At 40.9% G+C, this 24490-nt stretch overlaps 1 protein-coding gene across 2 annotated transcripts in view; it reads right to left on the bottom strand.

The window, feature by feature from the left end:
- The window catches only part of MAML3 (mastermind like transcriptional coactivator 3), a 273667-nt gene that overhangs the window by 86692 nt on the left and 162485 nt on the right, over positions 1-24490 (bottom strand). For both annotated transcript variants that reach the window (XM_075199639.1, XM_075199631.1), the window contains exon 2: positions 12874-14358. In XM_075199639.1, the coding sequence (XP_075055740.1) occupies positions 12874-14358 (1485 nt within the window). The remainder of the gene's footprint in view (positions 1-12873; positions 14359-24490) is intronic.

Raw genomic sequence — 24490 nt, 5'->3', positions numbered from 1 at the left:
TTAATGGGAGGGTCAGCTGCACCTGACCTACTCCCCGGGATGTTTATATACAACCAAATCAGCCAATAAAATGTTATACATGTGAGGCAGTGTGGAGCATTTTGCCATGCATGAAACATTTCCTTTAGGAAACATTGGCCTTTTCAAGCTGGATTAACCCCCTTTCCTTAGATGAACCCACAATGCATGGGTTAAGTGGCGATATAGCATATTCCACTGGATATAAAATAGCTTCTTATTGCAAGGAACCTGGAAATGAACAGGGAGATTAAGATTGTTAATAGTTAATAGCCACTATTTACTAAAGTGTGCTGTTAGTACAGGAAACAGAAAACCAATGACCCAGTTAGCCTGGAATACCATCACCAGCATTGTATTGTATACAGCACCGCCGCGGACGCTTCTCTGACAGCGCCGCGGCTGCTGTATAGTACAGTGCTGCACTGCCGAAACGGAGCCCGCACATGCTCGGCAGCTCTCTCGCTTTTTTTTTTTGGGGGGTGGAGGGGAAATACCCCCTTAAAAATCCTCTGTAAGCCCCTGAGTATGATTCATAATACTCTATGGAGTTATTGTCCACAAACTTAAACTTATATTGTTGTAATTAATGTTCTTGATTTCTCCATCAGACTTGTTTGTCACTTTTCACTGTTGAAGACTATATCTGTATTATCCCTAATTATCAGGGCACCACCAGTGTCTATCAGTCAACTACCACTACTTCAGTTGGTGTAGCAATAACAGTGCACTCTTGCGGGGCCTCCACTCTGCTCTTCTAAGAACATGCAAGGTTTGAATCATGAACAGTTAAGCCCCATTGCTCATGCCCTGGGCCCCATAAACGCTCAGAAGTGCAGATCGGTGGCGATGCTGCATTCTAACCATGCCTGATATTGTCAAATAGATCCAACTGATCACACAATGCAGCTGTTTTACACAAGCACCGGGTCTAATTAGGCTACGCACATTGATGGCCATATTGGACAAAATCTTGTTGGATTACTGTTGGCACAAATGGCTCCTGTTATTACAGTCAGAATATGATCACACACACAAATCAAAAATGGTCATCTATCCATCAAATTACCCTACACAAAGCAAAACATCAAAACAAACCTAGGCAGGGGCTGTGTATATTATGGGGGAAACGGAGACAGCTGTCACAATTTGTACATTTTGTCGGGTAGTAATATGTAGACAATAATTACATTTTTTTTTTACTTTTTTGCTGTTTAAGTTCATTTATACAGTTGAAACTTTGGTTATTAAAATGGCTAGGTCCTCCCTATGACAATAAGCCAATTCTTTAGACTATATCAATTGGAACAGAGGACCAGCGCACTGCAGACCTGTCAAACTGACATACCCATTCCTACATCTTTAAATAGCACTGCCTATTAATCCATTGAGTCACTGGCAAAAGTTAATATAAACAAGTCCTAAAATGTCTTCAGTGTCAGCAGCATTAAACTTACAACACACATCATTTTGTTTTTGAGCAATTGTAATTTGTGCATTTACATAAATATTCAATTGATGCCATCATTATAATCTGATTATTTTAAGTCATATAATTTGCAATGAGATGGTCAAAAAACTAGCAATTACTTCACACACATTACAAACCTGATTTGACAGAGAAACACATTTGAAATGTATGCACAGCAGAGGGTAGTTGTAGGATCATTACATTTTAATCACATTATTACAATACTTAAAATCATACTTGTCAACTTTTTTTTTTTTATAAGATCCCAGAGCGTTGGTTGCGGTCAATGCGTCACTTTGCATCCCCCTGCGCGTCAAAACTGACATATTGTTGTGGGGGCGATTCGTGGGGAATTGAGGCTCCCATCCTGTGTGGGAGAATTACATGCTCTCCCGGGAGAGCTACCTGGAATTCGGGAATCTCCTGGACATTCCGTATGCTTAAACTTCATTCAACTTCAACCCAATCCTCCTAATCCAATCAGGTTATAGATCAGATTGCTCATCTACATTTGATCACATTGGATCTTCTGTCACACAAGAAACATATTAGGCCAAATTCATCAAGCAACGTAAACAGCGTTTTTTTTTTAGTACAATCCGCAAAATTACTCATAGCCTCTCAACACGTCACAGAACGCAGCCACGTTCAATTCATCTTCGAATGGAAAGACATTTACCACAGCCTATGACTTCATAGAGGGAACAGGGAGGGAAAGGGACATTTGCCCGAAGTCAATGTACAGTAAGGATGTGCCAATCACGAGCGCACGCAGCAGCGTCCGATTGAAGCTCTGGGCATCTCTCTGGTACTTGTTTATCAGTTGTATCTCTTGCTCCAACAACAGGTCTAGTCTAAGTGCCGATTACTGGCTATGTATGCATGCTATTCCATGTGTTTGCAATCAGGAGCAACTGTTAAAATGTATTGTATGTAGTGTAGACAATCATAACATAGTAATAAATGTATTTCATGAACAAAAAATAAATAAAAACACTTTTTTTTTTGTTAATGTTTTGTCAGTATGCATGTCTTAATGAATAAAGCCCATTTATTCCTCAACAATTTGAGTAAAATAAAGTTAGTGTATTGAATGATCGGATTGTTAAATGTGTGTCTAGCTTTAGTACAATGAATAAATTGCACTGATTTCAAAAACATTGTTTTTAGATATACAGTTGTTAGAATATTGCCCGATCCCGCACCCATGCCCATCCCAGATTTTCCCAAGTACACCTACAAGCTGATGTGGCAACTCACAAATGTTGCAACAAGTCAAACAGTGGCCTCATGGAAGGAACCTCATCCTCCAACCATTATGGTGGTGTAAAACCGTGTGTGGCACACATATTAAAAGGAACACATTAAAGTATCCCAAAAACACCCCTCTGTATCCTTCCACAGAGTATGGGTCCAATAGACCTCCTTTCACAACCAATCCCTGCTAAACTACTAAACCCTGACTCAAGTCTTTGTTGAGGTCTTGGTCCTCGCATCTGCAAACTAGAGCTCTTCCTCCTTGCTGTCACCCATGTGGATCCACCCCCCTCCCAGCCCTTTTCCTTTTTCTAAGACTCCTCTTACTGCACTGGGGAGCTTTTTTATTTTCCTATGGAGGGGGGTGGGGTTCTAAATAAATAGTAAGGGGGGTATTCAATTGTTCGGCTTGACGGCCGAAAAACTCGCGCTCTAAAACTATTACCGTTAATACGGTAAAATTGCGCTTAAAACCCATTCATACAGTAATTTACTCGCTGAATTTCAGCTCGCAGCGCAGCGAGTAATTATCGTATTAACGGTAATAGTTTTAGAGCGCGAGTTTTTGGCCGTCAAGCCGAACAATTGAATACCCCCCTAAGAGTAGATGTTAAACACACATACAATTAGCATTTTCTGATGACTTGGAGCAAATCCATTCACTGTGGAATTCAGGTCAAGTAGCGAGTCTTGGAATCAGACAAGCTCTTTACTAAAGCCACCATAGGGGGTTAGGTCAGTACGCGGGTCCTGCGCTGTCAAGACCCTAAACGGAAGGTTTGAAGATTTACAGTTCACACCATCTAATGTTATACAATTCACATCCGCCTCCACGCATGCAGAATTGCCGCCTAAATAACTGTTTACAGAAATGTTGGGAAGAGAAAAAAAACATTTTGTTCAGAGTGACAACTGAGATACTTGTGTGTAATGAGTAGAAGAAAGAATATATTTTCCCTTCTATACTGCCCACCAGGAAATGATTTGTTAATACAAAAACTACAGGCAGTTCTCCGTCTTCTAGTGACAGTCAGATATCACTGACATGCTAGCAGCAGACACAGATTGATTAGTATTCAGAGCATGGCTTTGGCAGCAGGTGTATAATTTACAATTGTAATGTAAGAATGTACAGTACAGAAACAGTTCTAGATCCAACCATAAGACCATGTGCACAAAACAATGTTTTCAACCACATCCAGAAAGCGTAAACATATATAATAGTGTGTTTATTAAAATGCGGCGATAATTCTTATTTTTTATAGATAATTATTGCAGTGATAGAAAATCACCTATGGCCAAATCTATCAATAAAATATCGCCGGGGCAGCCAAAGGATACTCAGTTGCCTTGGTGATAATAACACAGGGCGGTAAGAGTTAACTTACCATTTCGACAGGCCGGGCTCAGGGAATATGCACATGCACACAACAAAAATGGTAAAAAAAATTAGAATAAAACTATTTAATAAAAATATATTTAAAAATAATTGGCAAATGAAAAAATGCTTTTTTTTTTAAATAATATAATAAAGCATATTTTATTTGATTTTCTTCTGTTATCACCATACTTGCCAACTCTCCCTGAATGTCAGGGAGACTCCCTGTAATAGAGGTGATCTCCCTGATGCTGAGCCAGTACAAGACGTGGTTGGCTTCGCCATCTGTGGCATGATGACACAGTTCAGAAATTGTGTCCTATGTCCATGTATTGATGCCTATGGAGGTGGCCATTTTCATGAAGACCAAGATTTAACCAAAGACTGACAGGTAAGACAACATGACTTCAGTAATGGAGACAGAAATGTAAAAGACACTTCAGTCTCTAGAGATTCATTAGCTGCTTTTCTGCAACGCATAGTTGCCTACTCTCCCGTAATGTCCGGGAGACTCCCACATTTCTGCTGGGAGACCTTCCAGGCTCCCAGGAGAGCAGGGCAACCTCCCGGTTCTCGTCCCCGCAATAGATAAGTAGCTGTGGGGGGCTTAATGACGCAAATATTGCGTCATCTTAGCCACGTCCTTTCTGTAATTGGCCAAAATTGTGACAATCGTTTAGGGGGCGGGGACCAAAATGATTTGTCAAGCTCTGTCCCCGCACGCCCACTCCCCCGGGATCTCCCTGAAGCCAACGAGGAAAAGTTGGCATGTATGGTTATCACCCTCCTGTACCACCGCGATTCATGTATCATCACTATCCTTGTTAAGTTACCCCACACTTTGCGAATCTTATCGCCGACGGTATCCCTTTGACGTATAGGGTGGTTCGCCTCTTAATAAATAGACCCCATAGTGTCACTATTTTATTTGGAATGTCATTTAGGAGCACATATTTTATTTAACCACACAAAACTACACTGCTGCCTTGAAAACAAACACAAATTTGTTTTTAGCTTACAAAACAGAAACCAACTAATGTAACCAGTTGTATGCCAGAGTACAGAGTCTGAGTGACTATGAGGCCCTGCTCACCTGCTACACATACATTTTCCACTCACAGCTCAGCCACATTTCAACACTGGTGAATCTGGCAATTCATTTTTCTGACTGCTGAGACTATTACTATGGTTACCCCAAAAATAGCTGGTCTCATTTATAAAGTAACACACCCTCCCTCTTGATTCTTTTACATAAATCTTTATGGGAATTCTAGTTAACAGGCTTTAATATATCATTAGAGTGAATTTTACAGACAGGCTATTTGGCAAATGTAACAAGTGGCGATATGCATATATTTGCTGACAGTCAGCCTAGGGTGTTACAGCCAATCAGCAGACAATTCAAGGCCAGGAAAGGAACACTTTATCACATGCATGACAGTGGGCGAATCGGCTCACAGTTTATCCAGACAGTCACAAACTGTCCTTCAACAGTGTATTATTGCCTAGGAGTCGAGTTACAGCTCCCAGAGAGAATTAAAGCCCCAGACACCCTGTCTCAGAACAAGCCACACCGCATGAAAACAAGCACACTCACATTATAATGTCATATTGCTATTAGTTTTATCATCCTTTATGTAACATCAACATATTATGCAACGCAATGTCAGAGTGCTTTATCACACCTCCGAATTGTCAGGGCTGTCTTAAAGCATGGGCACGCTGAGCAGTTGCCCAGGGGCCCCACAAGCATAGGGGCCCCACAGGCTTGACAACTTTTCAGTATATTATTCCAGAAGATTTATTCAGAACCTTCAAACCCTCTTTAGTAAAACGTTTAGCTAATTACCTCAGTATCAGCTGTTATCTGTACATGTGATCGTGCTGTTGCGAATACATATCTAGACCTTGATGAAAACACATACATGTACTAGTTGTACATAAGTGGGTGTGAGGTTGTGTTTGTTGGGCCCCAGTGCACTGCTTTGCCCAGGGGCCTATGATGCTGCCAACTGTCCTGATTTAGTTGGGACAGTCCTGAATCTAGAGGACTGTCCCACAGTCAGAAGTTTTGTTAAATTAGCCCAAATAGTAAGAACCAAATGTTTGGAGGTATCCTATACCATACTTGCCAACTCTCCCGGAATGTCCGGGAGACTCCCGCATTTTGTGAGAGTCTCCCGGACTCCCGGGCGAGTGTGGCAATCTCCCGAATTCTGCCCACTTCACTAGGAAGTGCCCCACTTCCTAGTGAAGTGGGCAGAATTAGATCCCAAACGCCGCGATTCCCGGTGAATCGCGGCGTTTGGCCCCGCCCCCGCTGTCAAATGACGCAATTTGCGTCATGACGTCACAGGGGGCGGGGCCGAAATGACGCGATTTCGGCCACCCCGCCCCTTCACGCCCCCCTCCACTGGCTGGCTCCCGGAAGGGAGCTGAAGAAAGTAGGTAAGTATGTCCTATACAGAGAATTCACATCACTCCCTTACATTCACTACCACACAAACACACACTAGGGTCACTTTTGCAAGAAGCCAATTAACCTGTCAGCATGTTTTTTTAGATTGTAGAAAGAAACTGGAGTACCGAGAGGAAGCCTTACTAAACATACAATCTGCATACATACAGCCTCTCCCCCCCCCCCCCAACTGTTCCTGATTTAGGTAGGACATTCTTGACTCTAGGGATTCAGGAATTTTGCCCTGACTGCACTTCCGAAAAGATGGCATGCCCCAGGGATGCTTGCGGTGCGCCCTAACATGACATGATCACATCCACAGTGTTTTTGTTGTGAAGATGAGTAGGGTAAGTAGTTTGGAACAAAACCCATTGCCTGTCCACTGTGATTCCCAGTGCAAAGGAGCAGGGTATAAGACACAGATACAGCACTAAAAACACACCGTTTTATTTCAGCTCAGTGTTCTGCCTATTAATTCAATGCCATATCTAATTCCTGACTTACCACAGATGTATAGCTTTCAAATGCAACATTCCACTATGTTGGCAACCAAAAAAAAGCTTCCAGCGCAGCTTGTTCACTGTATGCCTTTACTGGGCAAAGCTAATGGTGTTATACCTCCTCGTAGTTGTGTATTCTGTAGCACTGCTGTTTGATGATGTCCCATGCTCTGTGATTAGGGGCTTGAACCTACCTTGAGGGGGAAGCTGAGTCTTAGCTGCTGGACTGTCCATATCTGTCCTGTTGGGTAACAGGACAGATGCAGAAAAATTTGCAGCACTGGGGACTAATCTACCGCTCGGCTATGCTGGCTGTGATGAAACGCGTAAGGGACTTGCCTACATCCCTAACAAATCAGCTCCATCATTACTGAGAGAAACGAGCAACCACAGACTTATCCAGCCCCACGGACCATGCTCGCATCACAACTCCCTTACTGTACGGATCACAGATCCAGTATATCACCAGTTCAAGCCACTACAAGCAGCGCTCCACGGCTGCAGACAGATAGGTAGAATGAGGTCCTCACATACATGACAAACGGAAACATCAACCTAACTCCAAAGCATAAGATTTGCAGGTCGCATAATGCTCATTTAGGGGTCTGCAAATGTATTCTTCTATGTTGTGCTTTTGATGTCCCTTGTGTCTGACTATGAGCTGTGAGTTTATTACAGTTGGTCAGACCTTGAACTTTGTTATGGATAGAGCTGGCTGTGGACTGCACTTTAGTGGAACAAGCTATTTTTCTGCCAGCTATGATGTTCAGGAGAGAATGTCAATAATTTAGAGAAAAGCTTCCACTAACAATGCTTTACAAACCTGAAGTTACAATGAACTGGCAACATATCAGTTGTAAATCTTTACTAAAAAAACAAGCAATGATTAATTAATTATTTAACTTTACCCATTGTGCTTTTACCCCCTACTTGATTTGTTCATGATATGCTAATCTGATTTCAAAACTCCAATAATGTGACTTTCCATTATAATTTCACTTATAAAGAGTAAAGCTGGTTCCAGATGGGATATCAACCTGCACATGTCAGTAGCCATATTGGTGATGCGACAGCTGTGAGGATCATCTTTTCCAATATGCCCAATTATGTCCTTATGAATTTTAATCATATTATTATTGGTTCAAGATGGCTCTGCCCATCAGTCAAGGGGGCCCAGTACCATTGCCTTGACTTGTGAGCTTCCTGTATTCAAAATGACACAGCTAGCAGTGTTGGCTTTGGGTGTGTGAGACTGGGGCATGCTAAGGGTTGAATTCAGAGTGGGGCAGATTGGGACATGGTTTGTATCCAAGCACAGACATAGTAAATTAACACATTACATTGAAAGATTGACAAATTATGTCTTATTGAAGCACAGAATGTCATCAAACGTTACCAGCCAATCTGGTGAAGTGTTTGCCTCCTTACTTTGCTAAAGGGTGATTCATTCTGCACTTTTATTGGGTGAGTTTAGTCATGTCCTGCAACAGGCTGTTACAACTATTTCGGCAGGATCAGGTACAGTTTTGATTGACAGCCCTGGATGATTCTGAGTTTCATTCAGCACAAGTGTATGCTATAATAAGGTAGGGCTGGGCAAGAGTACTCTCATTGACATTGATAGATCTGTGTATATCCCAAAACCAGAGATTTATGGGATTACTCATCCATGTCAGACATCCTGCCCCAGCTCTTGTGGAACTACACATCGAAGCAAAGCCCCAACAGTTAAGACGCCCCCCCAAAAAATTCAGTACATTCACAAAATTAACATAAAAAAATCTAAAATTACTTTCTTTACTTTCTTACTACATTTTTAGGAGGTTTGGTCTGAAGCATTATTCCTGCACACAGACCCACAGCATTCATAAAACACCCTTGAGGCATCCTTAGTATATATGTTCATTAATGTGTTTATGCACATGGTATGTCATTCTGTTGTTGTGTCAGTGTGTGTAGACAGGTTCAAGCATCAGTGTACAGAGCTAGAGTTAGAGAAGATAAATGGTTGAGAATCTCACTTGTGACCTCGGGTTACTTGCAATCTCTGTCCATCTGATAAAGAGCAATATCATGTTCCCTATCTCTATCCTCTCCCATTATGTTCAGACTGTCAGCTAACAGCAGGGAGAAGAAATGGAATTTCCTACCGAGGAACTATGCATACAGGTGGCTTTCTCATAATAATTGCCAGCATTTTAAAATAATTTCCAAGGACACTTTGCTGCTGAGATGGTGCATATAAGCACAGTGCCACAATATTGTCTCTGTAGACCTTGAAATCCTGGAATTCACATCATGTCGTACTGCCTGTACATCATGTATTACCAGGTACTTTTTTGCATTTGAACTAAATTTACTTAGGGGGGATGGGGGGGGGGGGGGTCCTGTTGCCCAGAACTCCTTTCCCTCCAGATATGTATGAGGCTAATCTGACTGCTGCATAGTCTCCTTGGAGAGCCAGGTAAGCGCTCAGAGGAGGCATCATGCAGACCAGTCAGTATGATCAGCAGTAGACACCGTCTTAGAATCACGGCACTGCTATTACATTGATGCCCCAGAATGCTGTGTGCACGGGTTGGCATTCTAGTGCATAAATGTAATACGCTGGGAGAAGAAGTGATGAAGAATGGTCTGGCAAGAGGTAAGTGGGGAGGAGGGCGCATTGAGGATAGCTATGAGAGGGTGCAGTGAGTATACCCATGAAAGATATGAGGAGAGCAAGGAGAGAGATATGGTGATGGCAATAAAAGATATAGGGGTGAGCAATTAGAGAGATATGAAGTGGCAATGAAATAGATATGAGGGTGCAATGACAGAGATGTGAGCTGGGCAATGAGAAATATGAAGTTGGCAATGAAAGTATGTGTGTGTACAGTGTATATATTTTCATGAGCTACAATCCCAGCATCCTTTGTTCATCCACAAATGCATGTGTACACACAGGTTATCCATCTATAGCAACAATCACAGAGGCAAAAGAAAATATTGAGTTATTGTTAAGAGTAGTAAAACATTGTCTTTAATACATTTGTACCTTTTACCATACCTGCCAACTTTAAATGATTGCAAAAGAGAGGTCAAATGGCAAGTGCAGGGGTGGGGAGTTTTGTGCACAAATCTCGTCAATTTCTCCCCATCCACCATGGTGAAATGCTGCAGTCGTGTCAGCACACTACATGGCCAGAATGAGGCGCTCATTGAGGCCCTGTCTCACCCACTTTACTAGGTCCGAGAGAGGCTCCCAGACATTCACAGAGAGTAGTTGTGGGACTGTGCTTGTAGGAAAACAGCAACAAGTGTAATTCAGTGCTTCAGCCGACTGGTAGACTGCTCAAGGTGGTTCTCTCTGTGGTCACCAATACAAAACTACAAACTTTATAAGTTGGGGAATCAGGCACAGGAAGGGGGTGTTGTCAGATGTAACAAGGCATGGTTACATTCCTGGGCCGCATTGAGTGCTTCTGACGCACTAGGCCGCTCCCAGACTTCTTCCCCTTCCATAAAAACCACCCCTTCACGCCTCACAATTTTGGGAACAGTTGGGAGGTAATACACAATCAGAGTCATTTATGTGCTGCAAATCTGCAGACCCACATGTTATGTGCATCACTGCAATTACTTGTTGGCCGAGCACAACTCAAGGTGCACACCCACTTCACAGTCTTTGGAAATACCCCATAAAATTATTCTGCATCTATCTTTGTGGGGTGACAGATGCCCCTAAAAATGTGCTGACTAGAAACAGTGAAAACCTCACATCAAAGTCCGACCTGCTGGCACTGGGTTAGAACCATCCCCCCAACCCCCTTTATTAATTCCAGCTTTTCTTCTAACATAACGCTCAGTTTAAGTTCTTTTATGACTTAAATGAATCAGGATAGTGAAGTTACATCAGAATTATCTATATTACATGCATCTTTTTTTTGTGTTTGCAGCTTTTTTATTACATGGGTTACAGGGCATCTTGAAATGCGCTTCCCTACAGCTGTACAATTGGAAGGTGCTAAGTGCATCCCGTTATACGTATCTCCTGGAGCACAGTGGTGCCGGAGGATTCAGGTGCTTCTGTGGTGAGGAAAGGGCTGTGGCCCCTCCTACAAAGTAGGGAACACCAATATAAATGTATCTTTTACACTGTATCTCATTGAAATAATCATATTTCACAAAATAAAGTCAGTGATAAAGTAGTTTTATACTTCTGCGGTTTGAAAATGACCCTTACTGTGGGAACATGCATTGGTGCGCCTATCATGAGACAACCGTAGGCAGTTGTCTCAGGTGCAGGTTTTGAAGGGAAGCAAAATATAGAAAATTAATTTAAAACATTCAAGTTATATTGCTTAAATAAATCTACTTTGTTGATAGATTTAATACTGATTAAAGTCACTATATTTGTGTTTTGAGTGCACACTACTTGCATACAAACGTCTATTCACTATATTTGTGCATTGAGTGCACACTACTTGCATACAAACGTCTACTGTAGTTCATTTAGGGTGCAATATATTGTGGACCTTATGACACTTCCTGTTCCTCAATGTTCTCTTTTCAGACTTATGGTTTATTACATGGCTGGCCAATCACGAGCCAGGTGACCAAGGCATCTAAAACTTACAGCTGGTTATTCTTTTTGGATCAGGGTTGATGCTGGGAGCTCCAGGTCCTGCCTGCCTGGTGTTAGCGCCATGTGCTGTGACGCACCATTGATACCCAATGTCACCTGCATGGATGTGGCTTCACTGTCCATGTGCTGCCCCCACCCCCGACCATATTCCTGCACTTGTTCTGATTGCATTTTAAAAGTCGCACTTTGCCTGCGCAAAAAAAATAAAAAATGTTTTCCCTGCCCTGATTTTTTATGTAATTTTTGTATTTAAATAGATGCAAACCATTTTGTTTCCTCAAAATAAGGTAGATTTTTCCGGCTGGTCAATACATTCTATATAATCTGCTCTTTTTTATAGTTAAATTTAATACAATATTATAGGAAGTTTAAAAAAAAATGAGGATGCTGTTCACCTGTCTGATTGCAGCTGTTTAAAAAGAAATTGGGATAATTTGTCAAAAATATAGCAAGCTGTCCTACATACACATATAGCTCCTTGCACCTAAAAAATAAATATAACAAAAAAAAGCCCAAAAAGACAAGGATTACTATTCATTCAATAAAATACTGCACATATGTCCAGACAGCCAACTTAACATATCAAGCCAGCAAAAAAAGTAAACATAACATTAAAAACATCCTCTCTTGTTACTAGAATATGGCCTTGATTTAGAGTTGGATGTATACACGTCTCCCTACTGCACATACATGTAATTAGTGTTGAGTGTATCTTAGAGTTGCACTTGTCTGGAGACACAACTCAACCACTCCCCTTAGCGATGAGTCCAATTTTGACTTCCAAGTATTCTTAAATTACGTCTTTTAGGATACATATTTTTGCATATGCCAGTCCCACAGCCATGGTGTAATTTTCCATGTTGATGACAATACATCTTTGGAATGGACATATCTATACACTAGATTACAAGATCCAGGTATATTAAGATACATGCAAAAATCAAAAACATACATACAACTGCAATTTTGCTGCCATATTTTTATATGCACATGTGACCTGTTGTCTAAATATGGCCTTATATTGGTGTAAGACAACACATGTGATCTACATATTCTGACCTGTAGAATGTTTGCACATATCATCTAAACAATCTACATACATATAAGAAATGCATTTAAACAACAAAGTCCTATAGCTTAGGTTAACAGTCTTTGTGCACCTACCTGGCCATGGCCTGGAAGAGATCCATAAGCCATTTGTTGATTCAGGAGTCCCTTCTGCTTCATGATAAGCAGACGCTTCTGATCCTCAGTCAAATGATTCATCTGGGGCGGCATTGGAGGTTGCTGCTGCTGTTGCATGTACGGCATCATGGCATTCTTGTTTTGATTAGCAATTGGGGGAGTCAATCTTTGACTCATATCGACATTAAAGTGTGTCAGTGGTTTAGTATTACCATAGTTGAGCATATTGGGGGTTTTACTGATAGAGTTTGAATTCAAATTGTTTGTCTGCTGGCTAATCATGTTCAAGTGGCTTTGTGGGAGGTAGTTATTCATTGTGGTTTTCGGTGGATTATTTGCCATTGGAGGTACAATAGGGTTTTGGTTATTGAAAGCTTGGGGATACATCATTGGGCTATTTGGCTTCTCCGTAACAAAAGCTCCTCCATATGGACTAGATGGAGGCCCCACAGGTGACCAGTTGGATGGCTGGTTTGTATGTTGCTGCTGCTGATGTTGCTGTTTCTGCTGTATGAGTTTTGCTCGCTGTTGTTGTTGCGCTGCCATTTGTTTAAGCTGCTCAGCTGGGGACAAATCAGCACTTGGGAGGTTCACAGACCCACTCCCTGAGCTAGAAGGTGGGGTCATGACATAGCCATTTCCAGGTCTTGTAGACGTCTGACCAGGAGTATGAGGTGGATTAGGTGTTTGTGGTGATTGGACAACACAGCTTGCTGGAGAACCAGCAAGCATTAAAGTAGATGGAGCACTGGAAACTGAGTGTATGCTGGATACAGAAGATACATTAGAAAAAGAAGGACCAGATGAAGAGGGACGAACTTGAGGAGAGCCCATAGAGACATGTGGGAAAGGAGAGTGAGATGGGTCACTCTTTACACTGGCACTTTCTTGAGGAAGGGGTGTTTGGGTTGTAGGCCTTGAGAAATCTAACTCCTTTTTGTCTTCAAAGTTCTCATTAAATAAGTCCTCAATGTCATCTTCCGGAACAGTGTTGGCAAATTCATCTATCAATTCCTGCCACTCCTGATCATTCAAATTTATGTCCGAGAAAAGTTTGTTTTGGTTGGAAAGGGAAGTATCGGAAGTGTCTATTACTGAAGGATCATCCAGTGGTTCTTGTTTCATTTCCTTGTTTAGGATATTGAAGCTCTCCTCCAGTTCACTAGAACCATTTACCGCTAGCTTGACATCCTGCTGCCCACCATTCTTATTTATGTCTTCTAGTCCACCGGAGTGAGTTACATTACTCGGAACTGGAAGGTGTGGCTTGATATCAAGCTGGTGAAGAGGTGACACTGAAGGCAGTGGCATGTTTGACAAATTATTAAGTGTGTCCATACCTGGCAATTCCTTCCTCCGCCGTTTAGCAGAGGGAGAAAACCTTTCATCACAGATGCCATTTTGCTGTTCTCCGTTAAGTGGTGACCGCGCACCTTCTAACTTCTTCTGCACGGCTTCTTGGAGCTATGGAGGAAAAAACAGAATGTGATTCAATACAGAATAGAAGGATTGGGGGCATTTATCAATACCGGTGCATAGATAATTTTGCTGTAACCTGTACCAATCAATCAGATATTTTTCTATGATACTTGTATCTTATAAACTGTACAAGAAAAATAAATCTAATTTGTTGCTATAAGTTTCCAGAGTAATTTACAGGTACATGAGCAACAATTTTCACAAATGTCCGTAATGTTTGTAAGTATATAATATCCACACTTGTTTGTAAGGCCCAAACTTTTACCAGCAGATAAATGTCAGTCACTAATTACACATATTTACCCTCCCATGCCCCCCCCCCCCTCCAGTATAAACAGTGCATTGCAACAAATAAAATTAAAGAAAACAAATCTGTACAAGGTTTTTGCCTATGCAAGTTTGTAGCTTAATAAAATACATCGTAAAACAAGAGGAAGATAGACTGGTACTTCTTTGTATTTACGTACCATGTCTAAATAGTATCTGAGTGTATTAAGCCTGAGAAATATACAGTATATATAATATACCAATAAATATATGTAACAAATGCACCTAATGTTGATTGTTACAAATAAAAGATCTACAACTGGATAAAAAGTAAAACACCAGCCAGGTAGCTGCAGCATGTCTCCCCTACCATAGACGTGCAACAAGATAATGAAGCCGGCCGTTTTCAAGTGGAACATGAAAGAGTGTGCGAATCTGCTAAACATACAAACAATAGCAGAAATAAAGCACATCTATGACATTTACCGTAGTCATACTTGCTTAGTGTTTGAAGTGTTTTCAAGACACTCCTTTAGCTTCCTCAAATCAAAGACTTATCCTAGCTTAGACCTTAGTGCCATCACAGGGAATCCAGCTGCTACATGGAGGCACGTCTGACACTTTCTCTTGTCAGGGCCTGTTACACCCCAAGTGTTAAGGGACCTGAGCAAGGTGAGGCTTCTAGCCGGCTGAAGATCAAAGGAAGCATAGATCCACACTGCTGAGATCACAACCCCTATGTCCCACAGTAGCTACGGACAGCACATGAAGATAGAATAATATTGAAGACTTGTTATCTCTATGTGGCGGTTTCTTTTGGGGGTTAAAAGGCTTAAATATTGGACCATCTTAGCGGTTAGTATTGCTGCTTTACAGTGGTCTTGAGCTTGAATCAGCATAGGGCAGTGATGGCTAACCTGTGACACTCCAGGTGTTGTGGAACTACAAGCCCCAGCATGCTTTGCCAGTAGATAACTAGCTGATAGCTGGCAAAGGATGCTGGGACTTGTAGTTATGCAACACCTGGCGTGGCACAGGTTAGCCATCACTGGCATAGGGGGTTATCTGCATGGAGTTTGTATGTTCTTCCCATGTTTGTGTGCATTGCTGCTGGGTGGTTCAGTTTCATCCCATGTTTCAAAAACATACTTGTAGGTTATTTGCCCCTAATGTGTGCCTGTGGTTGCGAAATTACATTGTAATCTCCAGGGGGACTGATATAAACGGATAAACATTATAGGATTCTACAGTGCTGCATAATATGTTGGTGCTATATAAATAAGGAGAACCACCTTTGTATTCAATAATACTTTTTAAAACATTTAAAACCTATGCAATATCTTCTTAGACAATGTAACATAAGCAAAAACCAGACATTGTTGAGATAACACAGCGATATAGAGAAATGTAATGTAAAGCTGCACTGCCACTTAGAGAAAGATTTTACAAAGTCGCACTTCCATCTAGCCGGAGGCTCAGTGGGCTGCTCCATTCCTCCTACAATCCTGGCCGAAAATCGGCCCTCATTTAAAGTAGGTGAACGAAATTGATTTGCAGGTTTTCTATTGTAGAACTGGCAGACTACACTTTTCAGTTCATTATTAAAGCTGTACTACCACTGACATAAAAGATTTCTACTAAGGTATTCCATTCACTAGCCAGATCTGAAGGGGCTTCTATATGCCTGTATTTCCTGGGGCCTTGTTGAGGGTGGGGGTGGGGGCCTTGGTAAAAAATCATTTACACAGATGGTAGTGCAGCTTAAATAATGCACTATAACAAAGAAAGGCACTTCAAACTTTCAGGATACTGTAGTCCTTGCTATGTTGCAAGTAATGAAAGAGAGCACATTTTGGATAAAAAATATACATATAGTTATCCATAATTTCATTTGTACTGTTAAGATAAAATTACTTGATTTTGTATCCAATTTCTAATATTAGCACTGCATTTTTGCTGTCCATACTTGCATATCTCTTTTGAATATATGCTGAGAAAAAAAACCATTAGATACTCATATATACTGCCTTTATTATTATTAATAATTATTATTCCAAAAACAGTACATTTCTTGGGCAAATTAATTGATCAATATTAACATAACCTATCCCTGATTTGCCCCAGTTTAACCCTGGAGACACATCATAATGTAATGCTGCATACACACTGCTCAGCCCCACAATTAGCCCTTATTGAAAGTTTACAGGATATTTAAGTATCATATTGCTCTTCATATAATATTGAACCAAAACGCCCAGCAAAATCCTTCTTGGCATCTGTAGTTCAGTTGCATATAGGAAAAGGAAGCTTAACCCACACCTTCAACAACCGCTGGAGTGCAAAAACAAACAGAAACCTGCCACCATTAACTCTCAATTACAACTGAGCTCTTGGATTACTCAAAAAGAAAAAGAAAATTTTTTTGCAACACTTTTTAGAACATTGTACCCTAGTCCCAGACACTCATGTTTATAGTATTCATGGAAAATGACATCACGTTATGAAAGAGATAAGAAGCTGTTGAATTGGGGGCTCCATCGTCTCTGTTCCTCTGAGTATTTGCTTTATATTTTTATATTTGATAATGTATATCCTACTGTAAATTCTAAGAATTATATGCATAATAGAAGTCACCAATGAGTACTTTGATCACATACATGCTTGATGCCACAGACTATTACAGGTCAAGGAAGTCAGAGGTGACATAACATATTTTTATAAAAAATATATATATATATATATATATATATATATATATATATATATATATATATATATATATATATAGCAATTTACAGTAGAAGGTGCGTTATTCCTTATAATACAAACGTTTTCCTAATAAACATTGAAATTATGACTTCAGAACTCACTGTATATACAGAAATTGTATATAGTTTATGCATATTTATGGACATCGCCATGACAGTAGTTAGCAATAATAATAATAATAATAATAATAATAAGTTACTAGTATTGTTATTAACAGGAATATTTTACTTTCTGCCCAAATAATACCTCATATGCGCAGCCTGAAAGTAATAAGGTGGAAAATTTCATTTTCATTCCTACCTCAAGGAATGCCTGCAAAACTGCCCCTGTGCACAAATTAAAATGCAATTTATTTCAATAATTCACCCTGAAAAAGATAACATTATGGCAAAAAGTATCATTTTCAAATTTGTCCTTGGTTAAGTTTTGATATTTTGAACACACAATAAAAATAAAATAGAACCTTTGAGAAATAACGTGTCTGATAAACTGGTGAAATGTAGTGTTCCATTTATAAATGCAGCATCCTCTGCATAAACACAAGAAGGGGTACTCGAGGTTTTATGTGCCTGGAGGAATAGCTCTGCTCTAAACCACCAGCAGCAATTCATTTCTCCAAAGAGATTAAGTCAAGGTGCTGTTGTTATGGTAACAGTCTTTGCATATCATGATCTGTCTTCACCGGGCTCCAATAACCTATTCACTGCCAGTACCACCTACAATGCATGAACGATATAAGGCAGGTAGAGGATGTGCTATGTAAGAAGTGCTGGGGCTTTTATTACAAGCAACATTTTCAAACATTCCTTATCTTTTTTTAATAGTTGTTTTCTGTGCTTCATCAAAACCTGTGACTTTATGTTAATGCAATCAATTAACATTTGTGGGCTGTGAATAAATGGGTGGTTTATGTGGAAAACGTTCTATTCACCAATTGGATCAAAGTCAAGACAACTAGGTGGGATGGAGGTCCATACATGTAGGCAGATTTATCAAGCATTTTTTTTTGTTATCCACCCCATATAAGTTAAATAATAGGAGCATGTACACAGCTGATAAATTATTTATGCAAATTTATTGTTCTGAAACAGAATTTTTTATTTTTTTGCAGCAACAAAATGTTCTCGTCTCCTGCTTCATATCTCAGATCTAATATTGTTCACGAACCCCCCCACTGTTCTATATCATGTTTTTTTAATTCCAGCTATGTTTATGTACATTGAAAGGGCTGGACCACCCCACCACCCCTTGGGTTGTGGGCATTGTTAACGCTGGTTGCTATATTTCAATGATTGACCAAGAGACACTTGAAATGAATGGGGCAATCCAGACCAAAGTGTGTGACAGGTGATTGCCAGTGAGTCAAAGAATGTCCCACTTCTTTCATACATCTTCTGCAAAGGTGGAACACAGAATTAGCGGCCCCCTTAACAAAATTTGGGACAGTTTGATGCCATTTTCCCCTCCCAAGGCTCTACTCTGCTCTTATGAGCATGCAAGAGACCAGCACAATGTAGCCCAATTTGGGGCTTCAGTTCACATGTGCCAACCCCTGTGTATGCTCAGAAGAGCAGAGCTGGGGCCGCCTGTGGGGTCTGGACTGGCATTGCTGGGCCCCACTCATCTCTCGGGGTCCGTAGTGGCCGTAACTCCTGCAGTGGCAGAGGTTCCACCACTGGTCTCCTGGCTAAACACTGTGAAATTAAATGATCCCCTTTAACATTGGCTTTCTGCCAAAGGCAGACCCAACCTCTTTAAACATATCTGATCTGATAGTGTCCGTATTAAGTTGTGATTAACTAATGACAAAATAAATAATAACAAAATGTTATTCTTAAATTTGAAACTAATGTGGAGGTTACTGTTTGCAACATATGCTTTGAATAATCTTGCATTTGTATCTGAGATTATGATTACAATGATTTATGAATGCTCATGCATGTATCCTTTGCGTGTGTGAGTAACTTTAACTCTTCATTGCTGTAAGTCAGTTCAAGAAAATAAATATTAATTTACACTTTTAGCAATAAGGATAGATAAACATGTCTTATAAATGTATCACAACAAATATCAGTGACAAATAGTTACAATATATTTTCATAACAACAGATTGTGCATGCGTTCCCCAGCTAGCATGGAATAGTCACTGAAAGCAAATATCTTCAACTTATATTCAGGAACAGGTTTATAGTCTACATCCCACAGATGGTTATTAATGCAGCATTACAGACATTGAAGTTACATTTTTCTGAGTGTTCAGTCACCTTTTTCATGCTATTTGTTACATACATTAAAATTCTCAATTCACTTGCACCAACTATCCTTAATTTCCAGGGATAAGCCATGTTTTTATAGATCTGTCCTTAGATATGTTGACCTTGACAATGTCCTTATTTTTTAATGCACAGTTCCATTTATTTTGTGTGTTTGAATGTGTTCCTATTTGTTGTGTTGCATAAGCTAATACTTAATATATCAGTATTATATTAGGAGCCGCTGTGGTGGAAACGTTATTTTACAGGAGTAAGATGTACTGTCCACATGTCTGCTTAAAGTGCAGAATGTATGATGTACCTTCTCCGCACCAAAGCGTCCCTGAAAATTTTATTTAGGGGCACAAGTAGATGCAGAGAATTACATGCCAAGATTGCTCATATGTAATATCAGTGCATCTTCCTTGTACTTTCAATTTCATTTAAAAGCTGCAAACTGTCCCCATAAACAGCAGAATGTTTGTGATTCTTTCATTCTAATTTTATTTCATTGTACAAATCAAACTCGCAGAGATTCCACCAAAATTCATGCTAATCATTGAAAGTGGCATAAACTATCTCTATTATACATTCAATTTTAAAAAGTGCATTAAGTCAAAGAGAAGCAGGAGACGTTTATTCAACTGAGGAATAAAGTAAACAGTATAATTTATTATAACAGGATTATTATATCTGTTGTATTAAATATTTGAGACCTGCCTTATTTTCTATAACTGAAACCGAGTGCACTTGGCCATAACAAGGAAGATGTTGAACAGATAGAAAAAGTGACAGAATAAACTGTTCAATAGGAGAAAGTAATACTTAATATTAACGATTATTTGTAATGCGCCACAGTGCCAGATAGGGGGAAAGACATGACATACATAGTACAGGGACAGACACGGTATTCAAAATATATGCAGACATCAAAATAAAAAAGGAAGGCGCTGCTCATGAGAAAGCTTAGATTCTAATCGGAAGAGGACACAGCTGAAACAAGAGGCGTCATTGTGGCTAAGAGTGGAGATTGGGACAGCTGCAAGAGTGCATTAGTGTGGGTAGAATAGGTGGGAGTAGGGTAAGCTCTAATAAAGAGATGGGTTTTAAGGCAGTGTTTAATGATTTGAAGGCTGTAGAAGAGTCTGATTGGTAGGAAATTCCATAAGTGGGGGCATGGGAGAAGCGAGAGGTGGTTATTAGAGACGAGGCAAGGTGCAGGTCAGAGGTTAGAGGTGGACCTCAGATTCTGTGAGGGAGAGTATTTTGAGATGAGATTTAAGATGTATGTATGAGGGGTGGTGTTGTTCACGGCTTTGTAGGCAAGGGTGAGTAATTTGAGTTGGATTCAGAAGGACGCAGGAAATCAGTGTAGGGATTTGCAAAGTAGTCCTGCAGATGAGGTGCGCTGATAGAGGAAGATCTGCCTTGCTGTGGCATGTAACAGCATGTAAGATAGATTGCTGAAATAGATGGACTAGAGGAATGCCAGGTGGGAGGAGGTTGCAGTACTCAAGGCAGCTCATGATGAGAGTGGATAGTAGTTTTGGTAAGAAAAGTGCGTATTCTGGCAATATTTCTAGGCTACAGGACTGAGAGAGATCCCAGATATGAGGAAAGCAAAGGGCTGGGACACATATTACACCAAGTCAGTGGGTTTGGGAGACTGAGAAAATTGTGGTGTTATTGATAGTGACTTGAAGGGAAGAGGTGACCCTGGCAGGAGGGAAGTTGATAAGTTCTGTTTTGGACAAGTTGAATTTTAGGTAGCATTGGTACATCCACATGGAGATAGCAGACAGGCAGCTAATCACATGAGATACCACAAAGGGGTAAATGTTCGAGAAGGAGATAGATTTGGTTGTTTTCAGCATAGAGTTGGTTCTGGAGGCTGAATGAGCAAATTAGTTCCTCAAGAGAAGAGGTGTGTAGTGAGAAAAGCATACAGCCAAAAATAAAGCCTTGTGGGATCTCAAAAGGGAGTGGGATGGGCAATAGACAGAAAGTTCTTTCAAGTTTTCTAGTTTGTTCACTGTGTCACGAAGGCCAATGGAGAGAAGTGTTTGTAGGATAGGAGTGTGATCAACAGTGTCGAAAGCAGAAGAGAGGTCCAGGAGGATGAGTATGGAAAAGTGACCATTAGACTTTGCTCTAACTAGATAATTGTATTGGAATGTTGAGGACAGAAACCTAATTACAGAGAGTCAAGAAAGGAGTGACAGGAGAGAAAGTTAGATTGGAGCTTTCCCAAAGTCGGTCAAGTAGTTTGTAGGCAAAGGGTCGGAGAGAAACGGGTTGGATGGAAGTAGGAGTGAAAGGATCAAGGAGGAAAGTTAGCTGGGGTGTTGTCAGTTTAGAGGTGGTACTGGAGGCAGAATGAGTGAATTACTCAGTCTTCAATAGTAGTCGGTATGGAAATTTAGAAGTGCCCTTATGGAAAATGTAAGTGAATGGCATTTGATATGGCATACCACCATACACTTGCCCACTTTGACCATGGTTCATGGTCTTCCATGAATAAATTAATTGATTTAAGTAATCATTCCCAAATTGATCTTGCATTAGTGAATATATTTTACATTTATGTAACAAAGTATGATGAAGATGATTGAAGCTTAAAATAAAGCATGTCAGTTACCTGAAGTGACACCAGCATTAAAGAGAGTAGTTCTGTGCACAGAGACACATATCAAGAGAATACGACCTGCCGTTGGCAGAATAATTCATTAGAATAACTAATCAGAAACATTCAGCAATTGTAACCTCTGTAGTTGATTGGCCTTTTGGTCCCCATTTCAGGTGTACAGTTAAACAGCAAACTCAGTTATCGACCTTGAATTGACCTCGCTATGTACAGTGTTACAGCAGTTTAATATGGTTGAACTGCTATAATCATCATCTTTATGCAAAACAAATCAGTACTTTGTGGTCTGTCTGTAACTCTAAATGCAGCATATTCATTGCAGTTGTGACTAAAGGCTTGTTTCATAGTGAGCAATGTCTGCTGACTCCTCTCACTGATAGGGCTTTGGGCTTTTGAGGTTTGTCTGTGGAATCAATTCTTGCTTGAATGTACAGAAAAGATGCTTGTTTTTCCATAGGGACCTTTGCTACTTTCGTGCTCCACGCTTTGCATCTAATTGGATTATGGGTAGTGTATGACTACGCTGAGCTTTACAGACATGTTTGAGACATGTGAATGCCCCCTAGAAAGCCTGTTTTAGCTTTACATTACCTCTTCTCACACTCCTATCCACTGTGCTGAAAATAAGATGAACACGCCTCTCAGTACTTATCACAGATTTCACGTTCAGTTGTCAGATGATTGTCTGCTGGCTGCACTGCTAGCTCTCATGTGCTGGGTACACTCTTCTATTAACTCTTACAATGCACCCACAGTGTTCCTGAACTCTTTAAATGTCCATAAAAAGAAAAATACTACAAAGTGTTCGATATGCATTTTACAATACATACATTTTTCTCTATATATTTCAGAAGAATAATGTAGAGAATTGTGTATCATTTTTTTTATTTTTTTTTTATTTATAGGGCGCCACTAGCTGTTCGTAGCGCCGTACAGGGACAGACAGAAACACGATACAGGGTGAGACAGCACGGTACAGTTAACAAAAAGCACAGTAACTCCGAAGCTCAACGTACAGCTAGATAAGAGGTGAGAGCCCCAAGCGGGGTAGAGAGAGGGGTAGAAGGGCAGGAGGACCTCGTGGAAGAGACAAGGAGCTGAAGAGCAGAGTTAAGGTGGTGGAGAACAGAAGGAGAGGCGGCCCTGCTCGAAGGAGCGTACAATCTAAGGGGAGGGTAGGACGGACAGAGACGCAATGGTAGGAGGAGGGAATGGGAAGAACAGAGGCAGAGACGGAGAGGGGGGAAGAGGAGAATGAAAAGGAGGGAGGTAAGAGGGGGACAGGAGGGAGGGCAGGAGTGGGAGGCGGGTAGGGGGAGACTGGGAGGAGGTCAATTAGGTGGGGGACTGGAGGGCTTTAAGGAAGAGGTGGGTTTTTAAGGCCCGTTTGAAGCTGGACAGGTTGGGGGAAGTTCTGATGGAGCGGGGGAGCTGGTTCCAGTGGAGGGGGGCAGCGCGGGAGAAGTCTTGGATGCGAGCATGGGAGGATGTAACCAGGGGGGAAGAGAGGCGGCGGTCGTTAGCCGAGCGCAAAGGGAGGGATGGAGCGTGAATGGAGATTAGGTTGGAGATGTAGGGAGCAGTGGAGTTGGAGAGGGCCTTGAAAGTAAGAGTGAGGAGCTTGTATACGATTCTGTAGGGGATGGGGAGCCAGTGGAGGGATTGGTAGAGGGGGGAGACAGAAGAGGAGCGGCGAGAAAGGAAAATGAGCCGAGTGGCAGCATTGAGTACGGAGGGAAGGGGAGCGAGATGAGAGCGGGGGAGGCCAGTAAGGAGGAGGTTACAGTAGTCCATGAACATGAACAATGAAAATTAAAAAGCAAACAAATAATGACCAGTTTTTACAAACCCTTGCATAATTGTTTTACATATCAAAACAGAAGTACAAAAATGTAATTAAAGTTGGGTAATGCAGCATGGTAATATGTATAGATGGAAAGGGTTTAATATAACTATTACATCACCAAGCACGCCAATTAAAGTGAATTTTATCACTCTAACAAGATGAATAGATGCAGGTGTGCACTGAAATCTGGCCCTGGGCAGTGACCCTCTCTCCCAAGCAGCAGCATTGTCTTATGTGTGGCCTGCTTTAAATAACAGTCAGCTCCTGATTAAACAGCGCTGCGACCTGTGATTTTAGCCCTGTGTATGGGATCCCCCTGTTCTTCAGCACTGTTGCCTG

This window comes from Mixophyes fleayi, chromosome 1 (genome assembly GCF_038048845.1).
Source record: "Mixophyes fleayi isolate aMixFle1 chromosome 1, aMixFle1.hap1, whole genome shotgun sequence".
Lineage (NCBI taxonomy): Eukaryota > Metazoa > Chordata > Amphibia > Anura > Limnodynastidae > Mixophyes > Mixophyes fleayi.
This window is presented reverse-complemented; position numbering and strand designations above follow the sequence as displayed.